Source organism: Cebidichthys violaceus, unplaced genomic scaffold, assembly GCF_023349555.1.
Source record: "Cebidichthys violaceus isolate CVI_PGR_0920_01 unplaced genomic scaffold, fCebVio1.0.p SCAF_2, whole genome shotgun sequence".
Taxonomy (NCBI): Eukaryota; Metazoa; Chordata; class Actinopteri; order Perciformes; family Stichaeidae; genus Cebidichthys; species Cebidichthys violaceus.
The window spans coordinates 10212338-10238386 of NW_027176372.1; the positions used below are offsets into that span (position 1 = coordinate 10212338).

The following is a 26049-nucleotide window of genomic DNA, read 5'->3' on the forward strand; positions in this document are numbered from 1 at the left end:
TGGGGGACACAGGTGGCAGCTTCCTTCCCATGATGCTCTCTGTTTGGCCTAGTGTACTTTTGGCACTGGGGCTGCCAGTCCAGGGCAAACAATGTGGGAGGTCAGACTTTTAAATATAACAGCAGATCCTGTTGTCCTCTTTAACAGGTCAAGGTTCATTTGGGCCCTGCAGGCTTTGAAAGACCAGAGGAGCTGACCGTTTGTTGTGAGGGGACTCCCACTATCAAGTAATCTGGGCTTAAAAATATATATGAGAGGATATCACAAAAAAAATGTCTGCAGCCCATCTTTTTGCCAATCATTAACATGCTGTACAGTATGTCCTCTTTCTGTGACATGCAGTTCTAGCACCCCCCTTTGGACTTTTTAAAATGCGTCTGTGTTTGCATGCAGAGGTGAGATGCAACATTGTGTCAAAGATCTTGTGTCCAGAAGAGGGCTGAAGGATAATCAATAACCTAAAGTGTTTACTCCCTTATGTCATGTTTACATAGAAAGAGAAGTCAACATAATTGACTCCAAAATACCACTGTTGGTTTATAAAGCACGGTGATTTAGGGGCAAAGGACATCTCTGATCTACAACGAACCGCCCAGATCCCTCAGGTCGCCCGGGACGGGTCTGCTTTCTGTCCCCAGAGTGAAAACTAAACACACAGAAGCAGCGTTCATATCTTAAGCACCACATCATCTGGAACAAACAGAAAACCAGAAATCTTGAGGTCTGCTCCAACTGTCAGTTCTTCCAAAAGAAGGCTGAAGGCTTTACTGTTTGCGCTGCTTTTTATTAATAAAATATGGGACTATTTATTCATATCTTAAATTGCACTGTGATTTTATTCTCTATTTGTATCTGTTTTGTTCTATTTTAGTCTATTTGTATCTTCTTTTATATTTTTCCCTTTTAAATCCTATGTGTCTGTAACGTGTCTTTTTTACGTTGCCTTGTGTTTCTTTTATTAAATACCTCCCAGTCTTATGTAAAGCACTTTGAATTGCCTTGTTGTTGTTGAAAGTTGCAATAGAAAAAAAAAACTTGCCTCGCCTTGCCAAGAAGACCGGAGTGTGGAAATGAACTGATCAAACCTTTGACAGACAACTTTTCGCTGTATGTACCCAGAGGCAAAGTACATCAGCCCATTATATCACAGAGACAAACAGACGGCTCTGTCTGCACAGACCGGGGTCAGTCTGGTCAGCCCGTCTGTCTCGTCTCTCAGGCTGGAGAACGAGCGCTCACCCATGGCTGCTCATGCTGCACCTTTCACTATCGGTGCTGTGGGGTAAACAGCCGCTGCCCAATCTCCGGCTGAGGCCGCAGAGCGTCTGCGGTCTATACCTCTGAGGCCTCGGCCACAGCCGGCAGCATTGATCCAGGCTCCGCTCTGCTGCATACGAGCTGGTCTCTAATCAGGTCAACGCTGACTCACAGGGGGCTAAGGTCAGCTATGGACGTACACACATGGACACTTAGGAAACCCCGCTCCAGTCGTGTTAATATCAATCCATAAAACCCACGGAGCTCTGGTCTCCTGTGTTTTACTGCCTTGCTGCCTTTTGTCCGGCTCTGTTGTCAGGGCAGAGGTATGTATGGAACGACGGGGCTGCCCCTAAACCCTCCTGAAGCCAATGAATGAGAGGATGGACGGAGGCGAGGGGAAAAGAGCAAAGGAAACACACTCATCATCGCATTAAAGGAGAGCAGGACAGAGGGGTCGAGGAAGAGAGGCGATGGAGGGAGAGAGAAGGGGTGGGTGGGGTGGGGGGGGGGTGCAGTAATGGGGTCTTTGTTCTGGTTAGTGTGACTCACAAAGCATCGGCCAGGGCAGCACAGCCTGGTTACCGTTACCAAACACAGAGAATAAGGAGGGAGGAGTTTGTTTGTGTGTGTCAGGACTGGGGGATGTTTCTGCGACCCAATCAAACCTTACATGTCTTCTAGGTTCATCCAGTCGGGACAATTCAACACAGCTCTCGCTCCTCCGCCTTCGCTTCAATTACAGTTGTGTTCTCGGCCCCGCGTTGGCTGCTTTGACTGTCAGTACATCACAGGCGACCTGCTTTCACGCTATCGTTGCACGATCAGCTTGTCAGACCAGGTTAAGTGGGAGTTACACAACATATAACTTTAAGAGTAACTGACAGGTGACTTCATTATTTGTGGAATCTGGCCTTTGATTACACTGGAGGTTTTTGGCAGAAGCCATCTAAAGAGCCCCAAAAAAACCTAAAACTAAAACACAGTACTTTTTAGGACAATAACAGCAGTCACTCAAAGGAATATATGTTTGTGAATCACATGGAGGAACTGACCCAAAGTGGTTGACATGACAATTTTACAGTATTTTACAAAAAAGTAGACCCATCACTTTTTAAAGGGGTCCTTGTTACGGGGTAGGAAAGCAGGGGCACAGACTTCAGGGGTGGAATGATAAAGGGAGGTTTATTGTTAGGTTGCATAGGATGAGGATGGATGTAGGGGAATCCGGTGACTGGGTCACTGGGAAACACAATATGCCAATGTTGGTCAGAGCAGGGTTGATCAAGACTAAAATATTTGGATAACTCTGGAATGAATAGCCATGATACAGACCCTAGTGTTTCCCTCAGGATAATGGGTTATGGAGTGTGACATGAAAATATTATCTTATTATCCTATGACATGGATGTCAGGAGAATACATTAATATGAATATTGTTTTTTTTAGCCTATCCTCATTGACATTTCACCCATAATGGTCTAGTGGGTCACTCCTGCCAAAATTGTGTCTGTTCCAAATTCCAGCAACAGGAAAGTCTTTGAAAAAGATTTGAAAATGATTTTGAAGCAATAACATATTGGAGCTGGCCAAACGACTGGACTCGTGTTGTGAAACATCATTAAAGAAAAACATGTTTTTATCACAGCGTATGACTTCTTTAAACACATGCACTTCAACACCAACAATCCAGAGGTTAAAGACATCTGGTGGTGTGTAATGGAGTGTGTGTGTGTGTGTGTGTGTGTGTGTGTGTGTGTGTGTGTGTGTGTGTGTGTATAGCAGCTTATGCAGTAAGCAGGATGTCCTGTCCTCCCTGCTGCTATTGTGGAGTGGTCAGCCTGCCAGACGCTACCCCCAAAGACCACTTCCTCTCTGTCAAGTACCTCTCTCTGTTGAGCATACACACACACACACACACACACACACACACACACACACACACACACACACACACAGCCCCATGCCAGCCTGAACACAATGGGAACCTGTCCAACACCGCCCTATCACCTGGCTAAAAATAACCCTTTTGTAGCCTCAGACAAGAAGACTGTATTGTAACAATGGTGTAGCAGGACTTTGATCAGCCAAAAATATCATTGTGCTCATCACACATAGCGGATAACAGTATCTTTGGCTGGTGTGAGACTCTGAAGACGTCATCCACATTTTGAACTTTAACTATACAGTATATAAATGTGGTCTGATGCAAGTCATTTGTTTGTACAAGGACAGTATCTCACCATGGAAAGCTCAGTTATTCTCTGACATAAGCAAGCACTTAATCTCAGTTTCTGAATTTGTCAAAAAGAGTTCATGAACTTCAAGATTTAAAAAGTATCCGATCCTTTACTTAAAGTAGTAGTAGTACACAGCGATTCTCATTGTTTTATTATTACATTATATTTACACAATATTCTGGAAGCAGCATTTTATTGTAACTGGTTGGGTTTATTGTGAGATAAGTGATTTGAGGTAGCACGAGGGGAGCAGACAGGGGAGCAGGCAGGCAGACAGGAATCCTGGAGCAGGGGAAATGGACAAGGATTAGTTCAGGTACAAGAATACAAGGAAAACACAAAGCCTGAGTGCAGCCACCACAGTAGTTAAGTTAGATAATGATCTGTGGTTCACACTCCCAGGTAGAGATATACCGCTGGGAGGAGTAACTGATTGCAGACAGGTGTGTAAGAGCAGAGCCAAGGAGGACCACGCCCCCCCCCCCCCCCCCCATACACACACACACACACACACACACACACACACACACACACACACACAGACGGCTGCTGTTTTGTTGATTTTAGGAATTGTAAATGCCATTATTACTTTTTTACTATATGAAAACCTGAATCTACAGAGAAACGAGTAATTACAGCTGTAGAAAGTAAAATACTTAAAGCAAGTACCTCAAGTTGTTTCTTAAGTACTTGAGTAAAGTTACTTTCGACCACTGCCACTGACACAACGGAAACGCCTGTTATCACATTAACACGCGATGTTACAGGGATGTTAATAAAAACAGCTAGGCCTATGTATATAATAATAAAGTGCGTTTCTGAGTCTAATAAACTGAGAGCTGTCCAGCTGATGACAGCAGCCTGTGCCGCCCCGTATGTCCTTGTGTCCTTCTCTCCTTCTCCACAATCCCCTATTCACACTCCCCTCCTCTTCCTCCCCTACACTGCCCAGTCGAGGTGCCTATTGTCTCGTTTCCTGTAGCCTGCGCGAGCAGCCCTCCACATAGCCCACACGCACACGCGCATGCACGCCTCTCGCACAGCGAGCAGGCGCGGTGGATGTGAAGCGGTCCCCCCATTCCAAGCGGACGAACGGACGGAGCGAGTCGTCGGGATTAATTGAGGAAACTCACACCCGCGGTGTTTTCGCCGTCGCTAACTAGTTTAAAAAGGGGCCCCCGTGACTTCGCCGTGTAAGTCTGGTCCGGTGGGAAAACGTCGAGCCAAGCGGACCGAGCGGCACCGGAACATTGGAGGGAGAAAACAAGTAACAAGTGTGGAGTTTTTCTTTTGACAGCTGCGCCGCTGCCAGACTGACAAACATCAGTGACCGGGAGGTGAGCTGTCATTCAGCTGCCTGTAAGTCCAGTCCGCTTTGTCTTCACACAATAATGTCTTTTTGTTGGGCGAAGTTGACAAACAACATATTTCGTCTATAGTTGAGGAAAAAGTTGAGTGGCTGCTTTCCACATAAGAGAAATAATGTAGCCACAAAATCCAATTATACCAGTTTAGAGCTGACAAAATGCAGCTACAGCGGAATGACAAGGCTTTGAAGTGTTGTGGTTGAAGTACACACACTTCCTTCAATACAGGCTAATGCAATTTACTACACAGCCCCTTCAATAACTGAACTTTTTTTTGTGCTCAGAATTGAACATTAAAAGTCGAAATAGGAGGTTTAATGTGTATCACAAGTCTTATTTAATGTGTTCAGGGGCACAGAAAAAGGCTCATGCAAATTCACCACAAATCATGCACCAGTAGTGGAAGAAGTATTCAGTAAAAGTAGCAATACCACAATATAAAAAAAAATACAAAGTAGTTGCATTAAAAATGTTTCTTAAGTAAAAGCACACATGTTTGAGCATCAACATATACTTAATGTACAAAGTGTAAAAGAATGCGTTATGCAGAATCTTTCCATTTCAGCATATATCAGCACACTGATTAGTGATTCATAAATGTGTAAATGTTGCTGCCGGTAAAGGTGAGGCTAATCTCAGCTACTTAATATACTGCTTGGTAGCTTGATCCAAAGCAATTACATATAATTATGTATTAGTTTATCTCCATTTTAAAGAAGTTATCTGAACCTACTATGTAGTAGTCAAATTAATGTAGTGGAGTTACAAGTACAATATTGGCTTCCAAAGTACAGTGGAGTAAAAGTATAAAGTTGCTTGAAATGGGAAATGCTCAAAGCACAAGTACCTCAAAATTGTACTTAAGTACAGTACGTAGTGTATAGTACACTCCACCTCTGAATAACAGTTGGCCTAAGTCTTAAGTGCTGATTGAATCTCAATCCAGCAATCATCTGATTTTTCTCCACAGTCTCAACAAAAAATATTTTGTGTGTGTGTGTGAGATAACTAACAGTTTTAGCATATTACAAACCTTATAAAGAAGTATTTGGAGGACTTCATATTCATGTATTCGTGATATTAGTGGAGTGTGATGCAGCTTGAGACGTAATTGGAACAAGACCTTTCTGATTAAAAACACACTGTGTGTAGCTCTATCAGCTCTACTGGCTGTAAGTGAAGATGTCCTCTCCAACACTCGTCCTCCACCTTCAACTCTCCCTCCCTGCCTCCTTCCTCCTAGCGTGTGAGAGAAAGGAACAGCTGGATGTGAGCTGAGCCTGAACTCGATCCGATCAGATCAGCAGGTCCCAGAGGTCTGTTTCTGCTGCCGCGGCCGACTGGGGGGGGGGGGGGGGGGGCGGCTTTTAAATGTGCAGCTGTCCTCGACCTGTGCATGAAAATCCAGGTCTGAAAACCCCCCGGTGGGACTCTTAGAAATCTACAACATGCGTTAAATGTGTAGGTGGTTCTTGTTTCCTGACACATAAACTATAGCAGCCAAATTCAATGTTCTATAGACTTGGCTCCCTGCAGAAACAACATCAGCTGAATTTGAAGCCGGCACTGTCAGAGGTCCTGGGACTGAGCCACAGTACACAGACCCCTACAGTGTGTGTGTGTGTGTGTGTGTGTGTGTGTGTGTGTGTGTGTGTGTGTGTGTGTGTGTGTGTGTGTGTGTGTGTGTGTGTGTGTGTGTGTGTGTGTGTGTGTGAGAGAGAGAGAGTGTGTGTGTGAGTGAGAGAGAGTGTGTGTGAGTGAGTGAGGACTGGCACATGTACGTGTTTCCCTGCTTGTGTATTCACGTGTGGAGACTTGTGCATATGTAAGTGTGTGTGTGTGTGTGTGTGTGTGTGTGTGTGTGTGTGTGTGTGTGTGTGTGTGTTTGGTCCAGACGGGTACAGTGAGGGTATTGTGAGGAGCCGGACCGGCCAAGGCTTTTTCTGAGGAGGCGTGTGAAAGCGCAGTAAAGATGTCACACTGCAGCTGGCACAGGACAGGTCTGATGGACCGCTCACACTCACAGCGTTGCCTTTGTGTTTGTGTGTGTGTGTGTGTGTGTGTGTGTGTGTGTGTGTGTGTGTGTGTGTGTGTGTGTGTGTGTGTGTGTGTGTGTGTGTGTGTGTGTGTGTGGTGAAAAGAGCGATACGAGTGAATCTTTCCAGAGACACTCTGGATGTTTTTTGTTTTTTTTAACACTCAACGCCAATAGGCCGACCACCTCTCTGCTGCTCCGGCTCCGTTGCGTAACACAAGATAAGGCCAGTTTAGCGCGTTAAATCGGCTGCTGCTGTGGTTTAGAACTGCACTCTGCAAAAGTTGTAGGAGTTGGGAGAGAGATTTTAGCTGGAGAAGATAAAAGAATGGTCAGAATCAATACAGCAGAGGCCGAGATTGTCCTGAGTTTTTAGTCCATAATATTGGTCAACATCACCCATTGATGTAACCGCATAGAGTCTTTGATTAGAGGCTCCTAACCTGGTCAACAGGCAGCGCACTGAGAATACCAGCATATCTCTGTGACGATTAACAAGATGTTGAAAATTGTTGTTGTGACTTGGCCACACAAACAATTTCCAACTCAGACCGTAGAAAGATTTTAAAGATGCTGCAATCATTAAAAAAAAAATCTATATAGCTATGATATATGTTGTCTCCTGCCACAGATGTGATTATTTGAGTCATGAAGAATTGGTTACTGTACAACATACAGATATGATTTTAGGATGAGAACAACTCTTTGGTCATCACTTCCACAATACAGAAAATGGATGCAGTGTGTTCATACAACACGGCCCACTGTGATGGAGATAACTCCAACTCAACACAGTCCCAACAACCCGAGTTCTTGTTCTGACATCACACGCCCGCACAAATATTTGTGCTTTGAGTAAATTACTAGGAAAAAAAACTGCATTTTCTCTCAATTGTTCATGTTTGACAACCAAACCATTGTGTGTCATGGCAACGCTGCTCTGCGACGGTGGGAGCTGCTTTTGTGCCAAGCCACCATGCTGACTTGTTTACTTCCTCCAGTTGGAGATCGGCCTTGCACACTTTCTGTACTTCTCTACTTCTTTACACTGGGCTCTTTAACACCGGGCTCATGAATGGATGCAGATGAATGGCGTTTTATTATTTACCCCTCACTGTGCTGCCATGTGATGCATCAAACTGAATGTTACAGCTATGCCAATACTGACAGATTGACTAAATACAAGTCATAGAAATTGATTGTGAAACATTTAAAATATTTTTTTCAAATATACACATTCATCAAACATTTGTCAAAATGTATATTTGGGGAACGGGGGGGGGGGGGGTTGCATGTTGGCCAGAAGTCTTATTAGAATCCTACAACTCTAGCTCATATATGGCAACATTCGCACTGGTGTAACATGGAATAAATGTCTTCTATTGCCTTAAAAACATACTGGAGGTCTTGGTATAGTGGCTAAAGGAGTACGGGTGTAACAAGCGCTTCTTCTTGTGGAGAGCTGGAGTTGTTTGCTTCTCTGTCTGTAACTTTTATGGTGAGGAAGTGACCACAAGTCTTTCTTCTCTCTCCACAGGATGACCGACCAGCCCTGCAGCCGCGCATCCTGACTCGTCTCGGCCTCCGTTTGTGTGTCTGGACGTCCACGATGACTTGGAGGAGACTTGACTGGTGGAGTCCCTGCTGACACCTTCGGTCCCCAGACATCCGCCCCACCCCCCCCCCTTCCTGCCGGCTTTGGCGTACCCTCTTTCTGTGGAGGCCCCCCCCCCCCCCCCCCCCCCCCCCACTCTGTCGAAGCTGTCGCCATGGCCAGCCTGGTGCTCAACGAGACCGGAATGGAGGACTGCGGGATTGACGACTCCTTCAAGTACAACTTGTACTCAGTGGTCTACAGCGTGGTCTTCGTCTTGGGCCTGATCACCAACTGTGCCGCCCTCTTTGTGTTCTGCTTCCGGATGAAGATGAGCAACGAGACCACCATGTTCATGACTAATTTGGCGTTGTCCGACTTGGTGTTTGTTTTCACGCTGCCGTTCAAGGTCTTCTACAACGTCAACCGCAACTGGCCTTTCGGGGACGGACTGTGTAAGGTGTCGGGGACCGCTTTCATCACCAACATCTACGGCAGCATGCTCTTCCTCACCTGCATCAGCGTGGACCGCTTCCTGGCGATAGTCTACCCTTTCCGCTCGCGCTCCATCCGCACGCGCAGGAACGCGGCGCTGGTGTGCGCCGCCGTGTGGCTGACCATCGTAGGGGGAGGAATATCGGTGACCTTCTTCTCCACCACTATCAACAAACACAGAGCCACCACGTGCTTCGAGGGCTTCTCCAAGAGCACCTGGAGGACCTACCTGTCCAAAATCACCATCTTCATCGAGGTGAGTGAGGACTCTGACAGTCACACATATTAACATAGACACTATTCATACACCGTCTTTTATTAAGCTAACCAGAGACACAGCAGTGATGTTCCACTTTATTGTAAAGTTTTGTCATGCTTCTTATTTAATTCCCAGATTGTGGGCTTCCTTCTCCCCCTCCTGGCCAACTTGGTATGCTCCTCGCTTGTTCTGCGGACGCTGCGCCGTCCAATGACCATTGGTCACGGCTGTAACAGCAAGAAACGTGTCCTACGGATGATTCTGGTCCATCTGGGCATCTTCATCATCTGCTTCGTCCCCTACAACTCCATCCTCTTCCTGTACGCCCTGGTGCGGACCCAGGCCCTGGCCAACTGCGCCGTGGAGCGCTTTGCCCGAACTCTTTACCCCATCACTCTGTGCCTGGCCAGCCTCAACTGCTGCCTGGACCCTGTGGTCTACTACTTCACCTCCGAGAGCTTCCAGAAGAGCTTGACCATGGGAGGCAAAGGGTCGGGCTCCCGGCCCGAGAGTATGCCCCGCAGCGACACTGAGACCCAGGACGTGGCAAACACTCTCCCCAGAGACACACACAACCCGGCCAGCAACGGAAAGGAGTCAAAGATGTCCGAGAGTCAGTTCTGACTCGGCACAGAAGAAGGAAGGTGAAGGAGGACAGTGTTGGTTTGATGGGAGCCCTGAATTTTAAACAACAAAGCAATCAGCTGTTTGTTTCTGGAAGTGACAAACGCATAACTCAGCAGATTAGTTAAGTCCTGAGGTAAACCCTGAGGTATGGCCTGGGCTTTACGGATTACTCCACCACTGGAGAGCAGAGGAATGTATCTGTATGTGTTTATTGTGAGAGAACACTACGGGGATCAGAGACCCAGCCACACCGGGACTATTGTCCAGAGACGCACAGAGCCTCTAAAAGAGACTGCAACACATCATCACTCAGGCTTAACGCACACACACAAACACTCACAGATGCACTGGATCGTGGGTAGAATGGAGATTTCCATCCGCATTGTTGGACTATGCTGTTAAGTGCTTTTGTAACACGCTGAGCCCTTAAGTTGTATTGTTATAAAGTCCAAGCTTTCACAGCACATTATATCATGTTAGACCTTAATGTTATGACACTCGTTAGTGTGGTGAGACCTACTGCTATTATAACACAGGAGTAAAATGTGTCTCGTGTTGACATTTGAGGCCATTAAATGTTTTAAATTGCTATCGTTGCTGCATTTATTTTTTCCCGTTGGTTCGGTCAAACTAATCTGATCTGGTCTTCGTCAGCATGTCAGTACGTTTTGAACTCATGAGGGAGTTTTTCTGTTTTTCTGCTCTTTCGTTTCCATCAAGCAGCCGGAGCGATCTCGTTGTCGGAGCAAAAGGCGGCTCCGATCCAGTCGAGGACCTTGGCCCGTGTGCCGTGTCACAGGCCAACTGCTTATAATGACTGGAGCAATGGTCCATTGTTTGCTTCTGAATGAGGTCTCTCTGTCTTAATCTGGCCTTACACTGCAGATTATGCACAGCAAAGCACGGGTGAACACTGTTGATCAAATACCCAAAATCATTGTGTTATGTTGCACGTAAAGCAAAAAACAGTGATGTCAGCAGATCCAGGAGTTTGCATACTTTTATCCAAAAGGCATACATGTCATCACGAAAGTGGAAAGATCCACAGTGAGATACTGTAACTGTGTTGGGCCAGGATGTTCCCGGCTCGATTGTGTGTTTGTCATTGAGCTACTGCTAAGTCCTGCAGCTGGGTCGTCTATATGTTTCTTTGTGCATACAACGGGATCCTGCTGGAGAGGGGGACACATTTCTGTCTGGGACATTATGCTAGACGTTAGCATAAGTTGCTTATTCATTATCTCATGGAGCCATGCAGAGTTAGGGATTCATGGCCTTACTTGGGAATGTCTTGCGCCCCTATAGCTGCAGCAGCAGAATGTACAGAGTACGAGAGAGAGAGAGAGAGAGAGAGAGAGAGAGAGAGAGAGAGAGAGAGAGAGAGAGAGAGAGAGAGAGAGAGAGAGAGAGAGAGAGTCCTCTCTGATAGTGCGAGTGGTTTGACCATGTGCATCCAGCGGTGGAGACAGAGGGACAACAGAGAATGGACTCGTCTGGGATTTGGGTCAAGGGTAGCAGAGAGGGGAGGACGAGTGGGGAGAAGTGTAGAGCAGGAAATAAGAAGTGGGAGTGTAGAAAAATATGCACGAACCGTCCTTTGACCCCGTGAACGGTTCATGTCAAGAATGTGCCGGAATATTGCGGCAGAAGACGCTCAACGTGTCCTTTAATAATAATAATAATAATAATAATAATAATAATAATGCATTTTATTTATAGAGCGCTTTGCAGAGTACTCAAAGACACTTTACATTAAAATCATCATATATAAAAGCTATGCACTAAAAAAAAAAAAAAACACACAAAAATGGTCACACATTAAAAGCAGTTTTGAAAAGGTGGGTTTTGATTTTGGTTTTGAATATGGAAAGGTCGGTGCTGTCTTGGATGTGTTTGGGGAGAGAGTTTCAGAGGGAGGGGGCAGCTATGGAGAAGGCTCTGTCACCCCATGTCCGGTGCTTGGTCCTGAGTGGAAGGGACAGGAGGTTGGCATCAGAGGAGCGGAGCCGATGGGATGGAGTGTGGTGGTGGAGCGGGTCGGTGAGGTAGGAGGGGGCCTGATTATGGAGGGCTTTATGAGTGAGGAGAAGGATTTTGTATTCAATCCGTTGTGGGACGGGGAGCCAGTGGAGGTTCTGGAGAACAGGGGTGATGTGGTCGCGGGAGTTGGTGAGCAGGCGAGCAGCAGTTTTGGATGAACTGGAGTTTGTTTAGGATTTTAGATGATGTGCCGTGCAGAATGCTGTTGCAGTAGTCGATTCTGGAGGTGATGAAGGGGTGGATCAGAGTTTCAGCAGCAGATGAGGAGAGTGATGGGCGGAGACGGGCGATGTTTTTTAAGTGAAAGAAGGCAGTTCTGGTGATTTGTTTGACGTGGTGTTCGAAGGAGAGGTTGCTGTCAAACATGACTCCAAGGTTGCGGATGTGTGGGGAGGGAGACAGAGTGGAGTTGTCGATGGTGAGGCAGAAGTTGTGACTGGTTTTAGTGAGGGATTTGGGAGGGATTTGCTTTAATGGAGCAATCCGCCCTTCTGATTGTAGGAGAACAAAAACAACTGCATACTCCTTGTACTGAGAGTATTGGCCCTCTCTGACCTCTAGTGGCCATAAATCCCAACAAACATTTGAGTGAAAACACCAGCATGGCCTCCAGCGTGCCTTGCTCTACATCGAAGCTGAAGCCGTGTTCTGTAAGTGTGTGTGTGTGTGTGTGTGTGTGTGTGTGTGTGTGTGTGTGTGTGTGTGTGTGTGTGACCACAGTGCAGCGGCACACAGGCCATGCAGGTGGCTGGGAACCTTGTCAGTTCGTTATTTTCTCTGGGTGTGACACTAACAGGATGGATTAAACCACCGCCATGTTGTTGGACTGATGACTGAAATAACTGAAAACAAAAGGGCACGTAGCCACTCCTCGCTGTCTGCAACTTGAAATCTAATAAATCCAAACCTTTTGCAGAGGACCAAAACACAAAGCGTGACATGTACACACACCTCTGCCTTTTTATAAAAATTATGCAGTGATAAACAGCTTTGAAATAGGAAGTGTAGCATCTGATAGGGGAAGTGGATGATTGCATTTTTTATCTCCAAACATTGAAAGATGCAAATTGACTTTGCGAAACAGCACCGTAGTGTAGAAACAAAGGGCGTGTGCTTACACTCTGTGTCCACTGACCAGATTCAACATGTCAAGAGGTAAGAGGAACTAACACCTTCATCCCCGTCTGTCTTTTCGATCAATGTTTTCTACCAGTGTGTGCTGTCATTTAGTTTTCTAAACCACACACTCACCCGCTCTGTGCGCCCAACACGTGTGAAGTTTCTGAGTTGGTTGCTAGGAGCTCAGGGACGTCACAAGCGATAGAAAAAACACCTGCGAGGGCCGTGCTTCCCCTTCTCGTCGTTACCATAAGAAACAGCCCACACCGGATGCCACCAGCCCGTGGAGACATTCAAACCACATGCACGCGGCGACAGGTCTCTGCTGCTCGAGTGGGACAGGGGAGGTTTGCTGTTGACCCTGTTTTTGCCGCTGCACGGCTGGAGGAGGAGTGTCTGTGCGTCAGTCTGCTGTGGAGCTGCAGGAGCATGTGGTCGCTGGTGGTCACTCTGGGGTCTGACCTCTCCCCTCCATCCACGCTGATCGTTTAGAGGGAGACGAACAAGGTAATTGCACAGTTTGTCGGTTAGGGAGATCGTGTCTGTGAGGCGGTCACGCTGCTGTGTCTGTGTGGCTGAGTCTGAACATTTGTGGTCAAAGTCATGCTTCACATTTTGCTGATGACGGGGATTTGTTATTAAATTCTCTTTCACTTAGCATCAAAATGTATCAGTATGTACATGTTACAAATGTCATGTTCCGGGCATTGTTGAAATCAAATTAGGTTGTTGTCATGCAGGCAAAATTCTATCACTGCTGCACTAACTGATGATTGGAAACGTCATCAAGGTTTTGATTCCAAGACTAAAACGTAAGAGTTTGAGAACCGGATCAAATGGGTTTTGATATTGTAAAAATGTTCTTTACACAACAGCGCTGAGAAAATGCAAGTCGCCAGTGTATCCTCTCAAGACCATTAACCTGCGCACTACTTCCCTAAATTCAAGTCTGAAGACATTCTGTTGTGCAACTCTTAATTAACTGCACAGGTTAGCACGAGGGGATCCGTGTGCTGACTGTGGCAGACCGATCAGCCTCAAACTGCCGATGTGAGTCAGGGGGTCAAAACTGGTGAAATTTACAGTAAAGCAGCAAAAAAAATGCTCTCTTCCCTCTCTGGGGCCGCCAGAGGAAGGGTGTGTTCTCGTCTTGACGGAAGAAGGAAGGGCGATGCTTGAGTGATAAGCAGACTAAATGCTGTCTTTCTTCCACATGTTTCCTGCTGCAATCTTTGGCCAGACAGATACTCCTCTGATTTAATTTGGGCATCCAGCAAAAGAAAAAAAAAAAAATGTATACCTTAAGACAGCCAAAAAAATGAGTGGCAGCAATTTAGCTACTGGCTACTGTATCAAAAGAATACAGCAATTTACTGTAATCAAAGTATACAGTCATTTTCTGTATGACTTCCAGTATTTTACTGTCAGCAGTTTTGCCAGCAAGATACTGTACAAAAAGGATTGCGGTTCAGATGCCCTGTAGCCTTTTTCCAGAAGGTATGTGGTCCAACAGTCAAATGGAAGAGTCTTCTCTGATGAATGAAGGAGCAAGCTAAAAAAACAAATGTATTATGCCATAGGAGGATGACTGCTAGCCAAAGATGAGACTGAAAGAAATTGGGAACTTATGAAGTCCAAATAAAGGGTCTCTTACTAAGAAACAGTACCAATAAATTTGGGCTTCCTCTAAATACAATGTTAACTGTAAGATATCCTTTCACCATTGCAGGTGTTCAGTGTATGAGCGTCGAGATGAAGGATTGATCGGGTGTTGTTGAGTTATGCCACCAGCGTCGGCGTGAGAGCAGAAATGACTCTGAACGCGTCTGGAGCGTGGGAGGAGTCCCTGGTCAACTCGTCCTCACGGTGTGGACACAGCACGGTCAGCTGGGAGCAGCGCATGGAAAAGATGTACACCTACTTCTACCTGCTGCTCTTCATCCCCGGGCTGCTGCTCAACACCACCGCTCTCTGGGTCCTCTGCAGACACATTAGGTACACACACACACACACACACACACATGTATTTATTACATTCATTCATACATACATACATACATACATACACCGCGTTCCAAATTATTATGCAAATTATATTTTTCTCAGATTTTCCTAAATAGTCGATGCAAATGAAAGTCAGAATAATTTTCAAGTCATCAACCGTTAGAGTACAATTCAAATTTTATTGAACAAACCTCCCAATGATAACAGTATTTTTTTCAAAAATAAACTCAAGATGCACTGTTCCAAATTATTATGCACAACAGAGTTTAAAAACATTTTATAGATTCTAAAGAACTAAAAATGCTAATTTGTTGACTTTGCAGCATTAGGGGGTCATATTTACTGAACTCAAAAGCTATTTCAATCAAAAACATCTTAACAGGCCAAGTTACATGTTAACATAGGACCCCTTTTTTGAAATCACATGATTCAGCATGATTTTGCTACGGAAGGCACGGTTCTTCTTTTTGTACCATGGAAGAAAGTGGTCAGTCAGAAACTCTACATACTTTGCCGAGGTCATTTTCACACCGTCAGGGATCCTAAAGGGGCCTACCAGCTCTCTCCCCATGATTCCGGCCCAAAGCATGACTCCGCCACCTCCTTGCTGACGTCGCAGCCTTGTCGGGACATGGTGGCCATCCACCAACCATCCACTACTCCATCCATCTGGACCATCCAGGGTGGCACGGCACTCATCAGTAAACAAGACTGTTTGAAAATTAGTCTTCATGTATTTCTGAGCCCATTGCAACCGTTTCTGCTTGTGAGCATTGTTTAGGGGTGGCCGAATAATAGCTTTATGCACAACTGCAAACCTCTGGAGGATCCTACACCTTGAGGTTCATGGGACTCCAGAGGCACCAGCGGCTTCAAATACCTGTTTGCTGCTTTGTAATGGCATTTTAGCAGCTGCTCTCCGAATCCGACGAATTTGTTTGGCAGAAATCTTCTTCATTGTGCCTTTATCTGCACAAACCCGTCTGTGCTCTGAATCAGCCACAAATCTCTTCACAGTACGATGATCACGCTTAAGTTTTCGTGAAATATCTAATGTTTTCATACCTTGGCCAAGGTATTGCACTATTTCTCGCTTTTCGGCAGCAGAGAGATCCTTTTTCTTTCCCATATTGCTTGAAACCTGTGGCCTGCTTAATAATGTGGAACATCCTTCTTAAGCAGTTTTCCTTTGATTGGGCTCACCTGGCAAACTAATTATCACAGGTGTCTGAGATTGATTTCAATGATCTAAAGAGCCCTGAGACACAATATAATCCATGAGTTTAATTGAAAAACAAAAAATGTAATGTTTATGACACTTAAATCCAATTTGCATAATAATTTGGAACGCGGTGTGTATATATATATGTATGTGTGTATATGTGTGTGTGTGTGTAAAACCTCAAACCCGTTCTGGAACATGGTTAACTCTTCTGTATGTCGCTCCGCAGTAAGAAGACCAAGGCGGTGATCTTCATGATAAACCTGGCGTTTGCGGACCTGGCCCACATCCTCTCTTTGCCCCTCAGGATCTATTATTACTTCACACACACCTGGCCCTTTGGACGAGGCGTCTGCTTGTTCTGCTTTTACCTCAAGTACCTCAACATGTATGCCGCCATAGTGTTTCTGGTGAGCAGGCGGTAATAATGAAAATAATCCTGGAATTACTGTTTGTGATTACTGATGCTAGAAGGAGCTTGCGGAACTCAAATTCAAAATTCGAATTGTAATCTGTTTAAAGGGAGCCAAATGTCAGGAAGTCATTCGAGTCTCGACTCCCTTCTCCTCAGTTCTCGGAACAAATTTACTTCCTGGGGCTCAAAATCTGGCCTGTAATTTTCATGTTTCTATTTTTTTTTCTGACCCCAGGTGTGTATCAGCGTGCAGAGGTGTGTATTCCTGCTCAACCCCTTCTCCGCACGCCGGTGGAGGCGGCGCTACGACGTGGCGATCAGCATCGTAGTCTGGGTGGTGGTCGGCCTGGCCTGCTCACCTTTCATCCTGATGCGGAGCAGCAGCAGCAGCTCCACCAGTCCCGGCGTGGGCACACAGGCAGCCTACAACACGTCCTATTCTCTGGATGCCACTTTTACCCAGCATCCCTCAGGTTACGCCAAGCTTCATGCGCCACCCTCGAGTGCGAGCCCCGCCAGGGTCTCCGGTCCCGGCTGTTTTAAGGACCTTCCCATGCGTCGCCTGCCGGTCTCTCTGGCGGTCACCATGATGGCTCTCGCTGAGCTGTTTGGTTTCCTCATCCCCTTGGCCTGCATCAGCTACAGCTCCATCCGCATCGCCCGCTCTCTCAGCCAAACACAGACGCAGAGTCAGGAAAACCCGACGCCACGCGGCCGGCTCCAGTCGGTCACCACTAGCTGCCAGACGGACAAATACCAGGAAAAGCAGACAAACGGCGAGAAGCAGCGCGCTCTGCGAATGGTGCTCAGCTGCTCCGCCCTCTTCTTGATCTGCTTCGCCCCCTACCACATCAACTTCCTGCTCTACCTGATGGTGTCGCAGGACATCGTGTCCCACTGCGCAACCAAGCTGGCCGTGCGTCAGTTCCACCCGGTGTCCCTGTGCCTGTCGAACCTGAGCTGCTGCCTCAACCCTCTGCTTTATTACTTTGTGACAGCCGAGTTCAGGCTGCACTTCACCAGGCGCACCTCCTCCTTCACCGCCTCGCTCCTCTCCTCCCCGATCAGCTCCCCGAACCAGCGCCCTGCGCAGCACAGACTGATGAGCATGGAGAGTAGCTGCTCAGACAGGGAGTAGCATTATTAGCAGGCACCAGGCGTTGTTTTCACGATTAGGGGGTCGCGGCTGGTCACAAGAGGGGTCTCTAGCCCAGAGGTTAATTTGTTTGTTCCTAACAATGAAACAGACAAAGCATGACAGATTGAGATTTTAAAACCGACTGTGGCAGCGAGATGATTTCACGAGTCACAGCTGTCCGAACACAAACTGACCCGCAGAGCTTTGACCTCAATGTGAAGAGCTATCATATGCAAACCAGCAGATCTTCAATCAGCTACAGAAATTATGTCTGTGTTTCATAACGCTGTGATGATATCCACGTGAGTATCATCACAGCGGCCTTGTGTACATAAGCTACATCAATGTTGTTCATGTTAAGAAACGCGCGACAACCTATAAGCTATATGTCATAAATGTGTACGTAAATGCATGTTAATGTGTGAATAAAAGCGCTGTCCATCTCTTCTGGTACTGTGATGTTTGTGTCGCTTCATAATGAGGCTTCCTTCAAGCGAAAACAGGTGCCGACTCACTTCGGCTGTACTTCCTCTCGCAACGAAAAGCAGTGAAGGCAGTTGGCAGCAGTTGCGGCAGCTTTGACAAACCGGTAACCGCCAGTCACTGAGGTCTGCTTTTTAACTGAGAAGACAGCCCCCCTCCCTACTCTTACATCTGCTAAAACCAAGTCTGAACCAAACCAGACTTGGTTTGACCCCCCCCACCACCCACCACCCACCCTCAGGCAGATGTATGCAGCCCACCTTAGGAAGAAATGAAGCTCTAGCGTAAGTTCAGACAGGAAGACTATACTCATGCATGCATAAGCCCATAGCTTATTAACCATACATCTGCCGTCAGTCCTCATGCATGCACACATTATTTCCTTGTTACTGTTTGGGGCTGTCAACCATGATATCAGCTGTCTAAGATCAGCTGGTCTCTAGCCAATAGCACAACGACACAAGGACATCATTAGCCAATCATCTTGCCGCTGTCTGTCTTTAAATATGACCGTCTCTCTACCTTCAGTAGTTCATGCTGCTGTTGCGCAACCCTCCACCTCCCCATCTCCGCCCAATCTTCGCAGATTCATCAGCCTCATCAACTCAGCAACCTCATCAGCCACCATCACCACCAGTGTCTGGACTCCACGGGGGGATTTATATTGTTGACGCTCAGGGCAATCACAACTCTATCACAAATCTCCTCGTCGAGTTCAAGCGCCAAAGAATTTCTGTGCAACTCATTAACGCATCATCTGTCATAATAAATGTTAACTACTAATCATTCACTTGTCTCTCCTGATTGAACTGCCAGTTGTCTTATTCACCCACCCACTTCTGATCCCTTTGCTGCCATTCTCTAGCATAGTCCTCTGCTATTTAGATACTGAAAGTACTGTGTTGAGAAATAAGTGAGAGAAAGGAACCAACAGCAGCTTAAAAAGCCCCCCCCCCCCCCCCCCCCAAAAAAAAATAAACATTCCTGTTGTATTACAATATTTTCATCTATCATCCAAAAGGACACACGTGGCGCATCATAGCAGCGCACAAGGGGGGGAAAAGTAGCCATTATAGCAGAAGTCATGGTGTCAAAAATTCTTGTAAACCACACCCCCACACACACACACACTCACAGGAAGCCCTGTGTGTACTGAAACTCTCAGTATAGCAAGAGACACAGAGAGGGAGAAACACAGAGACATGCAGACAGAACGCGGTGGGAAATCGACACAGGAAATTACTTCTGATAAGAAAAAGACAGTAGAAACTGGATACCGAAGAGAGAGAAGAGAGAGGGTGGCACGGGGTGAAGAGTGAAGAGTGCTACAGAGGGAGAAGGAGGGAGGGTGGGGTGGCATGGGTTGTCGGCTGATGCTTCACCCTCCTGCTTTCTGATGCGACGCAGCCTCAAGCTTGGAGACAGAGGTGAGATGTTGATTGTTGATTGTCGATTCCTTTAAAAAAAAAAAAAAAGACTTGAGTTTGAGCTTTTGTGTGAGAGCCTGCAACAGCTGGATGCCTTCAGAGTGGAGTCATGCCTCATGGGGGATCTCGCATGTTACTCCAACATGAGGAATGTCTGTTATGTCGAGGGTGGGAGTCTGTGTTTGTAGGCCGGCGTCCTGGTGTTCCTCTATCTGTATGTGGGATGGGGACCATGACTTGTTTTGTGTGTTGGCACGGCACACGTGGAGGGACCGGGTGCTGGTGCACGAGGTGAGATATCGTGTCTGAGCGGAAAAAGCGATAGGGCGCCAACAACCCACAGAGGGATGAATCAACGTATAAAATAATGAGTTTCCATTGGCAAGATCTGATGAGTAGAACTGCTGAGTCCTAAAGGAAGGGGGTGCAGGTCTTTTTCAAAACACAGACATTTTGCATAACTCTAATATCAGCAAGATCCAAAGACATATGATGATGTCGCTGTCGCTGTAAGATGATGTGTAGTTGCTGGACATCACACAAGGTCATCATTGTGCACATCACGCCACTGCCTTAAGCCGCTAAGAGGAAACGAAAAAACAGCAATTTAAGATCCGATAGACAGCCACTGAAAGAAGCATACCGTACGTGCAAACAGATAAATGAAAGAAAAATCACACTGAAACGGTCACACAGAGGTTAAAGGTCAGTAAGGCTAAATGTATGACTGGGGGCTGAGGTTCCACTGGGAGATCTTTCTCAGTGCTGTGAAGGAGGATAAATGGCTGTCAGAGAGCAGAAGCCAAAGTGCTGTGGAATCTCTTTTTTTTTAAATCCCCTCTTTTACTTATCCAAAGTTCCTCTGCTTGTTAATGTCCTCACAAGGAAGTTCAGTTGTGAGGGAATTTTACTTTACTTGTGTTTCTTGGGAAAATAAAAATTCATGTCAGGCTCTGAAGCAACACAAGGGAAACACAAAAAACTACTGAAGCCTGAAACATAAACTGCCACACTAGCTGAGACTGGCAGTGAGAGTATGGAGAACCGGAGTAGATGTACTGTGGCATTGAGGAGTTGATGGGAGGCAGCTGTGTAGACTGGACAGGTAAGGTGATTGAGCCGTAATAAGGAGGGAGCCGGGAGAGTGGCAGGAGGGGACCCACGCCAACACACACATACACATACACAGACAGACAGGGGACAGCTGGAAACACAGGGGATGGGGGGACACAATAGACGCTGGGGAATAAGCTGGAGCACCGTTGACTTCAATATTCGGAATACATTTTGCTGATAACATTTCTGTGCTTTTAGTTAGGAAAATTTTTAATGCAATACATTTATTTGTATTTTTACATTGATGTACTGGTACTTTTACTTAAGAGAAGGATCTGTGTAATAACCTTGTAAAGAGGACGGAGCGTGTCTGACAGTTGATAAAGGCATAAATAACTGGAAAGGTGCACTCAGTAGACTGCAGATCTTCAGGTGTCTGCAACGACAACCGCTATATTGTATGCTTGAAACACAACCCATAATTGGCTCGAAACCATTGGACTGTAAGGCATTGAACAACACACTTCATTCAAAACAAGCGTTAATCTATGCAGACAATTGACACTTAGTCGTTCTATTAGACATGTCAAACCATCTTCCTAAAAACAAAATTAAACTCACCAAGCTGTCTGCTCACTTAGCAGCGGCTGAGTTTGCACCGATGTACTCAGACTACATCCACACCACGTTTAAACTACTTGTTTTAAAACAAAAAACGATCTCCGTCCATACTAACATGCCTGAAAACGAATATCACGTGACTATTCACTTACACTGGGTATGCAGGTGCTGGTGTAAACAGGAAGTAGATTGATTGCTGAGTTAAAAAAAATACAACGAGTAATATAATATTTTAATAATGAAAGGTCATGTTTGATACTTAAGCTCTTACTCTAAAATCTTCCTGAACTCAAAAAGACACATTTCGTGGAAAGTTTTAGAAGTTTTATTTTTCAGACTTAGTTAAAATGCTGCAGGTCTTGCTCTATCTCTCTCTCTCACCTCATATTTACTGTAAAATTACACTCACACTTACACACACTGGTTTACTGTACTCTGGGTTCCTAAATGTGGTCAAAACACATCTCTCACTCATTCCCTCGGTTTCGTTGTTGTCTGTTCTCACTCTTAGCTCTGCTGGTGGCTGAAGTCTCTGTCCTACTGGAGAGCAATCAATGTTTTGTTCCTTTATAGTTTCTGTGTGGACTTGACAATAGTTGTCCAGATCAAAATAAGCAGTAATAAGAAAAGGAAAGTGCTCCGTTTTGTGTCCGTCCTCCTCAAAGCCACTTACCGTGACTTCAGACGTCCGCTTCGTAGGGCTGATGGACATGATAACCACTCCAATAACAGCTGCTTCCTTTGCAAAAATGCAGACTGTAACTGGACAACAGCTGCTAGTGAAGACAACAAGGTCAGCAACATCTTTAATCAGTTGTCCATGTTGAATTGGGGCTGGGGGTCGGCGATGCACTCAGCTGTGTTATCACTAGCAGCCCCTACTGGCCGGGGCTGTTTAAGAGTAGTGAACGGGGAGTCAGCAGGCAGTCAATAACTATAAAACAGGAAATAAAAGGGGTTTTGAGAAAGTGTGAGTCAGCGCAACCACAAGAGGTCTGTGAACATCCAGCCATAGCTGGACACCCACTCACTCACGGATGCACACACACACACACACACACACACACACACACACACACACACACACACACACACGTGTCCGATCGCATGATCCTAATGGCGGAGATATTAACAGAATTATCAGAAAACAGGTCATCTTGTGTGTAGTCAGTGTCCTTTCACTTCCAATACTAAAAACAGTAACCTACTTTACTGACTATGTTAAGAACACAATTTTCCTTTTTGCAGTTCCATCATTAGCTATAGGATCAGTTTAGTCTGAATCAAATCAGATAATGAAAAGAGACAAAACTGTACAAAACAAGGACAAATCTTCACAGCCAACATTGTGTATTCTTTAACAGTTTATATGGGTTAAAGCAAAAAGTAAGGAAGCCCATGGCGTTATGTTTTCAGCAGTGGGTGGATGACACCTACAAGCTGAAGGCTCAGTTTCAGACAACACTGTGTGTTTCCATTTCAAGTTAAAATCAATATCTGAAGTTCATCAGGGTTAAAGGCTACCTAAAAGGTTTTGTTTTTTCTCTTCATAAATCACTTTTATGTTGTGCTGTTGGAAATGTCAAAAAGCATAATGTACATGTCATTTATTTTGAAAGTGTGAATTCAGCACAAGAATAAATGTCGTTCTTCATGTGCATTCATGTTTGTCCTGGTCTGACCTGGTAACCCCCGAGCCTGGTATGACTTGCTAACCACTCCAGTTTCACTGATGCCTCGCTCCGAGGCGGTTCACACTGGCTTATTGTTGGCTGCCATGCAGGTGGAGAAGCTAAACAGTGAACACTACGTGGGAGACTGCAGCATCAACTTCTCTGTGGGTTTGCATAATCGTAAATGCAAAAGCAACAAAACACATGGCTTAACAAGCTGAAGCCGTGTTCTGTAGCGTGTTTATGAGTGTGTTTGCATGTGTGTGTGTGTGTGTGTGTGTGTGTGGGACTGAATACTGTACAGTGAAACCTGACAGCTAGCTGTGCAACATGCTGCTATCAGAAATTAATTTACAGCCACACTAATACCATCCTGTTGACTCTTTCGTTTCTCCACAACCAGGATACCATGTTCCTGGGATTGAATGCGGTCTGAAACGTCAACAGTTTGTCACACAAACTTCAGCTTCACTCATTGAACTCCTCCTCGCCATGATGGACAGCACGGATGCTCAAAGGCACCTGTCCCCAGACTACAAGCAGCTTCGCTGATTCAAGCCTCCCATTGGTTCACGGCTAACGGCAAAACAGCCCTCGGTTTAAGATGAACTTTGCCAACCACAGCTGTGAAAGCAATGAAGACCTCCGGTCGTACCAGCACCATGTGTACGCAGTGGTGTACAGTGTGATCTTAGCGCCGGGCCTGGTGGGTAATGTGTTGGCTCTCTGGGTTTTCAAGGTTTATGTCAGAGAAACCAAGAAGGCTGTGGTGTTCATGATGAACCTGGCTGTGGCCGACCTGCTGCAGGTAAAAATTCCTATCATCCTTCCTTCATCTAATGTATCATGTTTATGTATCTGTTTGTCTTATCTCATGTAATTTGACTAAAAAATATTTTTTATCAATGATATTTCCTGATATATTCTCCTCTGTGTGAATAATAGAGCTACAAACTAATGTTCATTTTCATTACTGTTTGTTTCAGTTAACCGTTTAACTGATAAAACTTTACTTTAACCTCCCTAATACGCATTTAGATGTAGTACATTATACTTGTTTTGTAATACACTACAATATCGTTGTAAGGACATTTTAAGTGTTTGATGTAATTGTGAACAACTACAACCTCTCACCAATGACGCATCCATAACTGGTGTGTAAATAGATAATGAATGATTGACAACTCAGTATGATACAGCTGTCGTGACATTTAAGGAAGTATGAACAAATACACATGAACACACATCAATCAATACATCTTAAATAAAGCTCCACATACTATGTTTCTGGCAGAGCTTTCAGCCACATCTCATGGCCTTCATTAGCAGAAGGAACTTGTTCAGTTGTCATGGAAAGTAAAAAAGTATTTGTGGAGGAATTAATATTAAATTAATACATTCAATATATACAATTATCATAAGAACTTCTTTAATGAATAAAATAAATAAAGGGTTATATTTAATTCAAAATACAACATTTAATACAACTGTGTTATGTTGTGGATGTGTTTACGCCAGTTAGGATGGTTCACAGGAGTTATGCTGAAAAATACATTAAATACAAATTTTAAAATGTCCTTATACAAGCATACAACTTTATTGTTTACTACAATAAAGTATGCTTATGTTGTTTCACCTATTAAATGTCAATTGTTATAAAGCAATGTTGCTTGTTTTGTACAGTTCACACCGCAAGGGTTATTTAATGCACAATGATATAAAAGAAAGAAAAGCAGCAATTCCTCACTTTCAAGAAGCCTTGTAAAAAATGTCATTCCAAAGCTCTGTCGACGCTAAAATCATGTGCTCTTCCGAGACCGTCGTTTGTTTGCGGTTCTGTGTCTACAACAATCTTGACTAACTCTCCACTCTCCTCAGGTGCTCTCCCTGCCTCTGCGGATCTACTATTACCTGAACAACACCTGGCCCTTTGGCCACCCTCTCTGCATGATGTGCTTCTATCTGAAGTATGTCAACATGTACGCCTCCATCTACTTCCTGGTGTGCGTCAGCGTGCGCCGCTGTGAGCTCATCAAGCGCCCGCTCAGGTACAACTCATCCAGGCGGAAGGGAGACTTGTTAGTGTGTGCTCTCGGCTGGCTGTTAGTCTGCCTGTGCTGCCTGCCCTTCCCTCTACTGAGGAACCCCGGCAGTGTCCCCGACCCTAACTCAAGTCTCATCACCTCGGAGACCGGCAGCTTGGTGTGCTTCTCAGAGCTGCCCATGAGCCCCGTCAGCGTCCCAGGGGCCTGGGCCCTCCTGATCCTGGCGGAGCTGCTGGGCTTCATCATCCCCCTCATCCTGGTGTTGGCCTGCACCTGTCTGACCGCTGGGAGCCTCCGGGATTCGACGGCGGGCGCCATTCCCGACCGAGGGGAGAAGCGGAGGGCGTTGAAGATGGTGCTGAGCTGTGCTTTGGTCTTCCTGGTGTGCTTTGCTCCTTACCATGTCACCATGCCCCTAGACTTCCTGGTCAAAGCCAACGCCCTGAGCAGCTGCACCCTCAGGGACCTGATCCTCCGATGTCACCCCGTCACCCTCTGCCTGGCCAGCCTCAACTGCAGCCTGGACCCACTCATGTACTATTTCACAACCGATGAATTCTGGAGGCGACTGAGCAAGCCAGAGATACCAGAGAGCATGGCGTTCAGCAGGCGCCTGTCCTGTATGACTGGGGGAGAGGACACAGAGGAGGACTAGACTGCAGTCGGTCTGCTCTCTTGTTGCAGGACCGGCAGTTGATCTCAATCACTAAACCCTGACATAAAGACTTTGCGCTCCTTAAAAGGAGGGCCATATAATTTACATGTCACCTAAAACATTTTTTCTATTTATATTTCAATAAAAAGGTTTGTCTGTTCTTTCTAAATTTGTACGACCCCGGTGAAGAGTGAGTTTTTCCTGTTATGAAGGATGCCCTTGTGATCAGTGCCAACATTTCTAATATGCATCAGGAAACACAGAACACAGGCAGACC

At 45.7% G+C, this 26049-nt stretch overlaps 3 protein-coding genes across 3 annotated transcripts; all 3 read left to right on the forward strand.

Moving 5' to 3' along the window:
* Window positions 1–4524: 4524 nt before the first annotated feature.
* Window positions 4525–10463, forward strand: lpar4 (lysophosphatidic acid receptor 4). Its single transcript, XM_068714331.1, has 3 exons — window positions 4525–4856; window positions 8437–9244; window positions 9383–10463. Exons 2-3 carry the CDS (start codon window positions 8669–8671, stop codon window positions 9869–9871), a joined length of 1065 nt encoding a protein of 354 aa, XP_068570432.1. The 5' UTR covers window positions 4525–4856; window positions 8437–8668; the 3' UTR covers window positions 9872–10463.
* Window positions 10464–13250: 2787 nt separating this feature from the next.
* On the forward strand, window positions 13251–18255 carry p2ry10 (P2Y receptor family member 10). Its single transcript, XM_068714332.1, has 4 exons — window positions 13251–13540; window positions 14763–15028; window positions 16489–16669; window positions 16910–18255. The coding sequence occupies exons 2-4, from the start codon at window positions 14844–14846 to the stop codon at window positions 17810–17812; spliced, it is 1269 nt and encodes a 422-aa protein (XP_068570433.1). The 5' UTR covers window positions 13251–13540; window positions 14763–14843; the 3' UTR covers window positions 17813–18255.
* A 1198-nt stretch (window positions 18256–19453) lies between these two features.
* Window positions 19454–25947, forward strand: gpr174 (G protein-coupled receptor 174). The gene is made up of 3 exons (XM_068714333.1): window positions 19454–19722; window positions 23476–23880; window positions 24951–25947. The coding sequence occupies exons 2-3, from the start codon at window positions 23677–23679 to the stop codon at window positions 25770–25772; spliced, it is 1026 nt and encodes a 341-aa protein (XP_068570434.1). The 5' UTR covers window positions 19454–19722; window positions 23476–23676; the 3' UTR covers window positions 25773–25947.
* The last annotated feature ends 102 nt before the right edge of the window (window positions 25948–26049 follow it).